The following is a 12400-nucleotide window of genomic DNA, read 5'->3' as shown; positions in this document are numbered from 1 at the left end:
AGTACACTTACATCAGTAGCACCTTTATCAACTTGTGCACTTTTGGACAAATCCCAACATAAATGTAAAAATGTCAAAAATGTAGGACTGGTAAGAGGGATCTCCATTTACTTCCTGTAATGATCCGACTGAATTTGTTTGGGTTTGATTAGCTACGACGTCGTAGCCTCAACTTGATTTGTACCTGTCCAAGAGGTACGAGTAAGGGTACTAATTACTAATATTAGTACTAGGGTTTGATGAAAAGATAACAACATTTTCTGCAACATATCAGTCAGAGTGGCTATTTGACCAATTCAGTCAATTCAGTTCAGTTTTATTGAGGTGTTTAGAAACAATGAAAACACCAAAATGCACTTAATTTATCTTAAATAGATCAGTGTAGTAATGGTTGTGTAAGTGTAATTCATAACTTTTATAATTTATTATTCGCTATTTAATAGGATAATATATATTTTTATGACTGATGAAGAGTGATGTAACAGTAAATTGTGCAGGCATGAATTAGAGAGAAAATTAGTTGGAAACTTTTAATAGAAAATTATCTTAAAAAATAACTGTTCGCTATTTTTTTCCTCATTATAATTATGAATAAAGAAAACTTTGTTAGCATGTCAGACTGAAAGGCTGTTGGTTCATATTCTACCATCAGAGCAGCTGTGGTGTGTCCCTGGGCAAAACACTTTATTCCAGTTGCCTCAGCACTAAATAATAATCTCCTTTTGAAGCTAACCCCTCAAAATGATTTGGCTTAGATGCTGTAATATTGACAGGAGTCCACACAAAAAATATATCATTTATGGAGCAGAAGACTTCACACTTCTACCCTCAAGGATTACAGTGTAAGGTTCTGATGACATCTCTGGATGCAGTTGCAGGGTATAATTTAACCATATTACTGGGATGCATGTTTCAGAAAATGAATTGATGACAATAGCATGATATCAATGTTGCTATAACTTTGTTATCTTTGGTTACATGTCAGTTTTATAATCTCTGTTGTTGATTAGGTAATTGGTAGCCATTGTGTTATGTATATTTGATTTAATTGTTTGTTTGTTAGTTTTAATTTTTTTTTAATTCCATTACATGCTATTGTAATATAAGATTATTTACTGGATTTGATATTTTCCAGAAATTCAGTTCAGTTCTATTTGACCTGATTGTTTTCGTAACAACTAATAATGGAAACATTGTAATTAATGCTGACCTAGTTCCTGACCTTGAATCAGAATCAGTAAGAGTTAAAGTAATTCTTTCTCAGAGTAAGATTCTTAAATGAAATTGAAACCATACTGGAATTATGTGATGTTAGGCATGTAAAAAGCTTCTGTCTTGTTCTAGAAACATGCCCATTGACCTTTATCCGGGCATTTGCTTTGCTTCTTACTTAGACTTAATATTGATGTTTTAGAGAAAGAATAGTCATTCTGTGCATCAACACTGGAGAAGTCCAAGTGTTTTATGTTGTGACCATTTTTTGGGACTAATTATTTTGTTTACTTCAAATTATTTGGATTCCAAAAGATTATTTTCCCCAGGAAATACTTGTGATCTAAATTAATTCTTGGACAAGGACAAGTATTGAAATTTACACTGAATTCAAATACTGGAATATTTTCTGTGATTCAACAAAGTACTGTTGACACATCAGTACAACACTTACCAGTATATGTCACTGCCTTCCATTTTGGATTTCATCGGGAATTGAGCTGTTTCATTAGGACTTTTTATTACTAGGACTTTTACTTTTTGATTCTTGCATTATTTTTGGATTTGATACATAAAATCATAAATTCTTTTTCTCATTTTTACCTTGTTTTTGTAGGGAAATAAATTATTTGTTAAATTTTACAATGCTTGTTGTCTTTACTCTTTTCTTGTTGCATTTTGTAAGAGCCTAAAACTTAACAATTGACTGTGATTGGATTACCTGTATCACATTATTTTATGTTTATTTTAATTACTGTGGATGAAATCAGTGCAGGAATTAAGCATTCCAGTTTGATATTTCACTGTTTAGTACAAAACATTATTAATTCTTTTCTTAAAGTATGGATGATTTTAAATGAAAATGACAAAATTGATAGGAATTTGTTGTAATGTAATTGCACACATCATAGATAAAGTTATTTTGCTGATAATCAGATAATGTTGACAACAGCCTCTTTAAACTACTTTTTTACCATTGAAAAAAAACATGGTCATTAAAAACATTTGCTGAGTAAACATTATATTTTAAAGAAAGTCTGTTTACAGTCCGTATTGTGTTAAGCCCTACAAAAGCATCCTTTGGGCATGCCCATACAGCAGTAGGTCCTATATACATGTATGTATATACAATATGAAACATATAAATATGAGCATAATTATTCTTTTACTTTTAGTGTCATATATATTCATCAAACTGTCTGAAAAAAGGATCATATGATAAAAAATTAAAAAGAGCCTTCAATCAAATGAATCATGTTGAGTGACATATGGCATGTACTTTATCAATGGTGTACATGTAAATCTGTTGTGCAGATCGAGGGAAAGCTTGTGTTTTAGATTGTATCAATTAAATGGCTTCATTTCATGCGCTGTACACGTTTAGAAGGTATACATTGCAGCCTTGATATCAACCTAATAAATACTTTATCTATAATATATGAATGTTGGATTTTTATTGTGTTTTCTCATAAACTCTTTCAGTTGTCTTAGCTTTATTTAAGTGTCATTGCACTCTTGAAATAACTTAATAGCGAGTATTTTGAACTCACCAATAAAATTTATGATCAGCCATGTTTATTTTTAGAAACTATTTAGTACCAGTATTCATACCATGATTAATAGTAAATTCATACCCTTTTTTCGGCAAATTCTTTTGTGGTGTGACTACTGTTCTTATCATGAGAGAAATAGTCAGTGTGTGTGTTTGTGTTGTTATGACCAAAGGGTTCTTAGTACATATGACAAAATGGATTTTAGTGGGGGGGAAAAAGTAAAATATCTAGCAGTACCAATATCAGGTTTCTAACTAGTACATGTAATATGTGGTGTGTGTGAATATGGGAATTCAGAGACAGATGTGGGGGGGGGGGCCCGAGTGGCCGAGTGGTCTAAAGCGCTCTCTGTTACAGATCACTGCCATCTCACCTCTGTCTGCGTGGGTTCAAGTCTCGGATTCAGCCAATGTGGGTATGTGAGAAAGCTTGCCAGTAGCTTCTCATGGGTCGGTGGTTCTTTCTGGGGTTTTCCCATGTTCTTCCTCCACCATTAATACTGGCCGCCATATATAGTCTATCTTGTGCTGAAAAATGGCGTTAAACCCCAACAACAACAGATGTGAGGGAAGGAGTGATAAATCTGGGTAACAGGTCAGCATCATATAAAATTTATAAGTTGGGTCTGAGAACATATCAGTAGCATGTAAAGTTTTTGGGTTTCAGGAAAGCTTTGACAAATCGGGGTAAACAGGTCAGCATCATGACATATCTAGATAACTGGGTTATATTCCTGCAGTTTTAGCACCATTTAGTTATGGTATGATCAGGGGGACAGGAGCTGTCATTCTTCTAGTAATGGTTAGCCAATCATATTCTGAATGTGGGGAAAGGGCATGGGATTACGGTATGTGTATATACATAGATACAAGATATAGTGTGGAGGAGAAGAGAAAGCATAAGGCAGAAAGAAAAGCAGAAGAAGGGCAGAGAAAGAAAAAGGAAAGCAGAGATAAGATGTAGTTGGAAATAAGAATCAGACAGAGATATGCAAGATGTGGAGTTAAGAGAAACAGTATCTAATTCGTTGTTTTCACGTGACATCACAAAATGTGTGTACTTTCATATCCGCCATTTTGATTCTCTAGCCACACAAGTCAGCACCTACCAACATTGTTCATCCCACATAATTATTAAAGCATGTCTCATTTTTTGTGCAAGGATATAATATAACATCACACTCTGTTGTGCATGTCAACTGCAGAGGCCAAATGCATGACTTTTCCCCTTTTGTCTTCAAGTAAAACATTGAAATTTCAACCATCTTTGTTATTCCTTTATAGACAAATAGAGCCATCAAAAGCAAAGGGATACACAAACAAGTAGAAACTTGTAATGATTTTCAATTTACTTGGGCTGAAATTAATCATCTGATTATAGTTCAAGTTAAAAAGCCAACTGTTAATATATATTTTCATATTTCTAAAAGTATTTCAAGAATAATCGGTTTTGACATTTGGTACAAAGTCATGATCCATTAGGCAAATGTTTTGTTTTAGACGAAACTTCTTTGAACGGTTATCGCTTACATTCATTATCATCCTATGTCCATCATCTCCACCACAAATACAATATTTGACCATACCTATTAAAACTGGTTTGTCAGTGGGCTTTGGCACATGCCTGTTTTTGTGAAAAGTATTGTACATAAAAGTTCTGGCATAATACACATGCTATGAAATTGTATTTCCGTAACTGTTGTTGTATCTCGAAGATCGTTGTCCGAAATGACTCTTTCAAGGTGACAAGCTTAGGGTCATCACACAAAATACTTTTTTTATTATTAAAAAAGGCAATATTGTCTGTATAAAAAATAACTGCATTTATATTTGATAGCAAAATGCACGATTACGGTTTAACTTCACTCTTCTGTCTTTTGATATAAACCATGTAGCTTAGTTTTATTTTATTTTTGTGCTATAGGGGCACATAATTTCAAGTATAATCTGTGTATTGTTTCAATTAATTCAATATTCTAATCAACAATTAAATCAATCTTGAATATACGTGATGACTAGTGTTGATACAGGTTTGTTAGAAACTCAAAATGGCGGTGAAAGGTACGCGCTCATTGCATTATGGGTATTTGCATACACAATCGTGACGTCTGTGAAAACTACCCATAGACATAATGGAGTGATAGATATTCTGAGTGGACAAAAATAGTGAGAAACAAAGTAGATAAACATTAGTTCAGAATTTGGAGATTTCTGCATGAACTTCTTACATTTAAAAACATTCACATCCCATTAATTTAGCAGAATGAATGTGAATATTTCTTCATACCTTTAATGTGTTTTGTTTTGTTTTCTATTTTTCTGAATTCAGCTGTATGAACTATGACACATGTACACTAAGATTACAGCAAGCACCTTGGCAACATCACCAGGGAGATACAGTTACTCCTAATTGTTTGACTTATTAACTGAATGTCAGAGCAATTAGAGGTTTTACTGGGTGCAGATAGTATGTTAAGTTTACATAATGGTTTCAAATTGAAGATGTAAATAAGTAAGTCTGCATCATTGTTAATCCCACAATATACATAACTAGTGGTAGATACATGTACAACATTTTTCATTGGTTAATTATTAAAGTAGAACCACCTGTGATGTGTGCAGTTTATGAATGTGAATTTTATTGAATGCTAGCCTATAGTATCATATTTGTCTTTTTGCTTTTTAGTCAATTTTTTTTGTGTACAAGTAGTAAACATTGTATCAGTTCATAGAGTTCATTTATAAAGATGTTGTGGTGATCATTTCATTGCACATTTACATGTATTAATGGTATGGTAGGGATGGGGTACAAAACAAACTTCTGGCTGCATGTTTAGTTATAAACCTTGACTAAGCAAAATGCACTATGTAACCACTGAAGCTCACTTAAGATTTCACACAAGGCATCCGGATATCATATTTTGTTCTTAATGCCTGTAGTTATTCTGGTTTAGAATTCTCTTTACTTTGTGAAACTAAACCATTTAATTTCTCATATATGTAATTGTGCATTTATTCAGTTACATATATTTATTACTTAAAATTTTCCCACTAATTTGCATTGGCTTCTGTGAGATTTTAAATTTTGAAATTAGTTCCAGTTAATCATACCAAGGTTGATACAACAAGAGTCATGTTGGTCTCCCAAGAAAATAGACATGAGAAATAAGTTTACAGACAGGCCATAGCAAGTGAGCAATTTGACATAATTTGTGTTCTCAAAAATTTGTAATGCTAAAGGGGCCCCTGCCATCTCACCTCTGTCTGACTGGGTTTGAGTCTCGTATTCAGCCAATGTGGGTATGTGAGAAAGCTTGCCAGTAGCTTCTCGTGGGTCGGTGGTTCTATCTGGGGTTTTCCCGGGTTCTTCCTCCACCATTAATACTGGCCGCCATGTATAGCCTATCATGTGCTGGAAAATGGCGTTAAACCCTACAACAACATTGTAATGCTAGAATTGAACAGCTGTTCTTCCCACATCATTTTGGATCCTAATAGATGAGCAGACCAGTGCAGAATTACTGCACATGGACAATGTTTTTGTCAGGAAGGGAAAAAAATATACCATCTCAGTGGTCAGTCTATGCAGTGTCAATAGGATAGTCATGTTTGAATACATTGCAAATAGTTATAGTAGGAAATAGTGTAATGTGATCATGAGTCACTGACAACAACAGTAAGAAAAATAACAGAAGGTGTGACCTGGTTACATATACACTGTACTGTATATATATGTGTATGTATGTATATATTTAGGGTTTAGTGCTCTCATTAGACTGAACAACAAAGTATTTAATTTAGCTTGCCATCAGCTGTATGCAATAAACATGGAAAATATTATAACTGACATGCCACTGATAAATCCAAATATAAAAATGTTTTATGGTTAACAAAAATGGGGGAGAGAAAGGGGTTTGGAAAAACAAGACAAATTAGGAGTGGAGAAAACCCACTATAAATGACCATGTTGGGTAGTTTCCTGCCTGTATGTCTCTAGTTTCATAAGAATCTTTTAAGGTACTATAGATATCACTGGCATTTTATAGCAAGCTTTACTTCCAGACTTGACATTTAAATAACAAGTTCACAATTAAACTTTACATTTTATTAAGTTTTGACATTTGTCTCTTTCATCTTCCTTTTTATTTTTTAATCATTAATGTCAGAAATTTATTAAAATTTTGCAGCAATATTGGATTAATGGTCCATGTTGTATGCACAGTTAGGTTACCTTGCTGTTGTTAGCACAACCCAAGACTTGGATCTCTGGTCTGATGCATGCATTTGATTTTGAAGAGCTCCCAATAGGACAGCACTTCGGTTGCCTAAGTGGTTAGAAAGTCCACCTTGAGAATGAAGTCGTGGGTTCAAACCCTGGCTGAGTCATGCCAAAGACTTGTAATAAAAATGCTAATATCAGCTGACATGCTTGGCACTCAGCATTAAGAGGTTAGTGTTAGGACTGGTTGGTCTAGTGTCAGGATAATGTGATTGGGTGGGACATCATGCTACATGTCTGTGGCATGATGCCCCAGTGCTAGGCATCACTACAAACACTGCAGACATCTTTGCAATATGACTGACAAAATTGTTGTTAAAGCTACATTAAAAATCCAAATTACGCACACACACACACACACATTCCCAATAGGGGAGAGATAACAGACCTTTTAGGGTAGGCTTATTGAAAGGAGAAATTATTTTTGTTTGATTTAAACCTTGAAGATAAATAAACAGGTTTTTGTGACCATTTTAAGGACACATTTGAAAATCCTAAAACCTCTCTGCTGTGAACAAAATGATCTTTTAAAACAGTCTCTTAAAAGAGGTTATAAGACTTTGTATCAAATTAAACCATGCTGTTAAGAGACTGGTCTCCAAAGACAGGTCACTCATGTGCTCTCCAATAGTAGTGATCTTTCAGTGCAGGTTTTCTTTTAATAAAGGAATATATGCCCTCGGATTAATCAGGATTTGGATATATACCTGTTAGGAACTTGCAGAATTCCTCAAAATTGGACATACAAAGCAACTGAATCAGATTCATATTGAAGATATAATGGATTTTCAGATTTTTGGCTGGACAGATAGACAGAGCATCTGTTCCATGCAGCTGGCCCAGTGTATTGTATGTTACTGTGGCAGTCTTTATTCATGCTCATCAGCATCACTATACACTTACAACCAGTATACAGACTCATAATGCACCAGTGTAGTGTAGTTAGCCATTTCCTTTTCAGATTTGTCATACATGTATTATATACATGACCTATACTCCATAGTTAAAAGCTACATGCCGTTGGAGGTGTGGTAGTAGTCTAAAATCACTGATTCAATTTCCAAGATCCAAACTGTTAAATAAATAGATGTAAATATAATTTGAACACAAACTTATGCTTGACTCTTTAAACCTGACAGAACATATTTGTTTGACACAACATCTGGTGAGATTAAACCAATAATGTGTACTTTTACTTTGAAAGAAAAATGTCTTGCTGTGCCATAAAACATCAGATCTTTTTCTCGTAATTTTCAAATGCTTTAGGTTTATTTCTTCTGATGGCATGTTGAAGAACATGTCATATGTTTATAAAATAATAACAAGAAAAAAATAGCATATCTGTTTTTAACTCGTTATTGGAGTCAGTTTGTTCTTGGTTCATTGTTCTCCTGCAATGTCTGGTTTTAGCATAGAATCTCTTTCTCCTGGTTTGTTATTAAGTGGGATCATTTGCATGCTGCAATGGCTTAACAGGACATTTTGGCCCTGTTCCCCCACCTCCAGCAGCAAAGATTTCATTCCAGTGATGGCAAGTTTCGATACTCATCTCTAAACTGCAGTGATTGGCTGGTTACTTCACATTGATGCAATGCATTATGGGTAAAAAGCATGAAATTGAGTTTCTCTCCTCAAAGATGGAGGTTGATAGTTACCTATGGTCTCATGAACACTGGAAGTGTGGCACAGTTGTCAGCAAAACAGATTGATTCCTTTTCTCCCAAGCAATTAATGGTGTTAGTCTACAAGTCGGATTTGCATAGGTACAGTCTCACATGACTCTTAGTCTTCATGAAGTACCTTAATATGTACAGTATTGCACTATGAATATGTTTGCACCACTCCAGTGGATTAGTAGTTAGAGTGTTCGTCTTGGATTTGGGAGGTTGTGGGTTTGAACCATGGCAGAGTTATGCCAAAGACTTATAAAAATGGTACCAGCACCTGCCCTGCTTCATGCTTGGCATTAAAAGGTTAGTGTTAGGACTGGTCAGCCTGGTGTCAGGATAAGGTGACTGGAAGGGACATTGATGCCCGAGTGCTAAACATCACTATAAACCATTACACTGCAGACGATACAACTGAAAAATTGTTAAAGCTACATTACAAATCCAAAAACACACACACACACACATGCAAACACACACATACAAAGACACACGCACAAACATACACACACAGACACATACACACACACATTCCTCACTACAGTATAACAATCAAAAAGAAACATCTTCTTGAAATGTAGGTAAATATTTATTTAAATGTAGGTAAATATTTATTTATTTATAAATACAACTTTTTAAACTATATGCATCATTAAACATAATGGTGAGCCAGTGGCAGGTGATATCATGTGTGAAAAATACTAGCTGATAATCATTTGCATGCATTTTTTTGACAACTTTCCTTCATAAAAATGAATGGTGTAAGTAGGTGTAAAACAAATTAAATTTTACAAATGAAACTTTTTTTTATTGTATAGGAGGAAGATAATAACCATGAGAGACCAGTGGTACATCACATTTGTGGTTATTGTTTTTTTGAAGATATCCTTTGCTCAAGGTAAGATGTTTTTGTCAGTTTGTTTATTTTATCAATGCTCTATAATTTGTCTTCAAGGAATTAATTTTGTTCATTATATGTAGGTCCACAATATAATTTTAATGAGTTTAGACATAAATGCTTTCAGGATCTGGCAATATACAGCTTGAAATTGGAACATATCTAAACTTTTGAGTAGTGTTCCAAAAAAATATTTCATTCGTTTAGTAAGAAAATGATTCTCTTGTTCCTGGAGTTTAATCTTAAATATGTTACATGGTACCAGTGATGCTTAATTTATGCCAATTTGATTTCCTTGCTTTCATTTTAACGCTGTTTATAATGAGTTCTAATATTCAGTTTGCGTCAATGTTTTTATGCCATCACCATGTGCTCTGGCTCAGCTTGTGTAACAAATTTGGTGAAAATTGCACATATATAATCATTAGAAATATAATTTGCCTTAGTACTTCCTTAATTTACAAATATCCTATGGAAAAATTACTTTAGATTTATGCCAGTATCAATTTACTTTAATTGAGCATCACTTGTATTTAAGCTTTTTGAAATAATATTTTACATACAGGTAATAGCAAAAGTTTGGTGCATAAAAGTATGGATCACCTCCATTTTTTCCTCGTAATCAAGATTTTGTCACTGACGTTGAGTTATCACCTGGTTACAATTTCTCCCAGTTACAAGTCGGCTGCTAAATTTAATGTTGGTGCTTTAATATTATTGTGTTCTTGTGAGCAACATATATACCAGTCTTTTTTTAATTATTATCTAATGCTTCGCCATTAGTTATATTTGAATTTGCATTAACATTGGTAAATAAAGTTGTATAGAAATACAAGTCAAGTGCTAAAAATAACCAAAATATTTTTAAATAAACAAAGGTTTCGGATAAGAGCGTGTCACGGGTTGTTATGCCGCCACTGGCTTCCTTTTCCTACTCTGTCGGTCTAGCAACCACGACATGGTTAAGTGGCACTGGTTTTATTTTCGATCCCCTTGGCACATGCGATTGCTGAGGCATGCTTGTGCAGCTCAACCGGTCACGAACAGTGGTGAAGTTATCTAGTTTGAAACCCTGTAGGGACTTAATTAGCCCTACTACATGGGATCAATGCCCATTGACCCGGCAACAATACATTTTTTAGATATCGATCATGCACATTAATTAGTAAAATAAATGATATCGGTGCATGTATCTGAAACATACTGCTTACACCACTCTGTAAAATGCCAGAGAAAGTGTTTATAGATTCCAAACAACATGTGTCGAAGTTACAGTTTTGATAACTGCAATTAGTAAATCCTCCCAGTGACATAAATAAAAATAAAACATGTCAAATACTGTGTTTTTCGTTTGTCTTTAGTGCTGCTGCCTGAGATTCCTGACATATGTGAGCTTAGGATTTTAGTATACTGTATGTCAGCATGGTCATATAAGTGAATTTACTCATCTGAAAATAAATATTAATTTTTCTAAAAATGGATAGTAATGTAGTTTATGCAAAGTCTATTCAATCCCAGCTAATGAAGGCTTTGCACCTTAAATGTAATCAAAAAGCTTCCAGAGGCCTTCCGTATATGACCTCATACACCAAAGGGGATCAAATGATGATTGGGGTTGAGGTATTTGAAAATGTGATGTCACAAAACCAACACCAACACCATCTACCAGATAAATAATTTAGAATGCAGCGTTGTATTGTTTTTCTAATGCAAAAGGATTTCAAACCAATTTTAATTTTGACAATTTTTATTGGTTAGGGGTGATAAAGCTTCATGATGTCATGGGGGGGGGCTGAGTTTTGTGATGGGAGCAAGGTACAAAAAAAATCTGCCCAAATTACATGACGGCATATGGATGACACCAGACTAAAATTATTCATCACTGTGGACATTTACAAAGGTGGGAAGGTACTAGATTGGGTCAAGAGAAAAGGACCTAGGGTGAAATCAACAGCTAACAGGATAAAATGATTTTTATTTTCAACAGCCACAGCTTTCATTGTGAGATTACAGCATGCTAACACCTTTAAGTTGACGTCATCAAAATATATACATTTAAGTAATTTAACATTTGTTTTTGCAGTATGTACTTCTTGAACAGTGTGTATATAATGACTTTCTAAAGGAATATGGATGTATGCAGATTCAAATAAAGTGAATACTGACCATTTTAAAGTATGTGCAATCAAATTGTAAAAAATAACACACATTACTTAAATAGTCGGTACTGAATGCCGACATGACCTGTATGACTTATACTGTAACAGTTGCCATTACTTCAGGGTATTAAACAGTTCAGACATTAAAAATAGTTCATAAAAAATACAAAACATTAAATTTTACCCTGCTTTACATGAACAGTATGCATCTTCACACTTTCCCTCTGTAATTTTGCTGTGCAGACGGTGATGGGGCGCAGAGTGGCCGAGTGGTCTAAAACGCTCTCCGTTATGGATCACTGCCATCTCACCTCTGTCTGCATTGGTTCGAGTCTAGGATTTGGCCAATGTGGGTATGTGAGAAAGCTTGCCGGTAGCTTCTCGTGGGTCGTTGGTTCTTTCTGGGGTTTTCCCGGGTTCTTCCTCCACCATCAATACTGGCCACCATACATAGCTTATCGTGTGCTGAAATATGGCATTAAACCCCACAACAACAACATCAGATGGTGAGGAGGCTGGTACTTCTTCATAGATGGCCAGCATCTCGCTTCTACGCAAATCTTTTTATCAAACTCCAAAACTTTGATGTCGTGTTTATATCCTTGCATAAAGTAGTTCAAACCCTTCTGCAAC

At 34.5% G+C, this 12400-nt stretch overlaps 2 protein-coding genes across 3 annotated transcripts in view; one reads left to right on the top strand and one right to left on the bottom strand.

Annotated features, from left to right (window-relative positions):
- Window positions 1-117, bottom strand: part of LOC149779464 (uncharacterized) — a 10199-nt gene extending 10082 nt beyond the window's left edge. Inside the window, exon 1 of the mRNA XM_089940147.1 lies at window positions 12-117. The gene's annotated coding sequence lies outside the window, so the exon portion shown is untranslated. The remainder of the gene's footprint in view (window positions 1-11) is intronic.
- The window catches only part of LOC149779463 (integrin beta pat-3-like), an 84994-nt gene that overhangs the window by 539 nt on the left and 72055 nt on the right, over window positions 1-12400 (top strand). For both annotated transcript variants that reach the window (XM_089940145.1, XM_089940146.1), the window contains exon 2: window positions 9529-9608. In XM_089940145.1, the coding sequence (XP_089796271.1) occupies window positions 9545-9608 (64 nt within the window). In that variant the 5' untranslated portion in view covers window positions 9529-9544. The remainder of the gene's footprint in view (window positions 1-9528; window positions 9609-12400) is intronic.

Source organism: Sinohyriopsis cumingii, chromosome 17 (genome assembly GCF_028554795.1).
Source record: "Sinohyriopsis cumingii isolate HCF-2022 chromosome 17, ASM2855479v2, whole genome shotgun sequence".
Classification (NCBI taxonomy): Eukaryota; Metazoa; Mollusca; class Bivalvia; order Unionida; family Unionidae; genus Sinohyriopsis; species Sinohyriopsis cumingii.
This window is presented reverse-complemented; position numbering and strand designations above follow the sequence as displayed.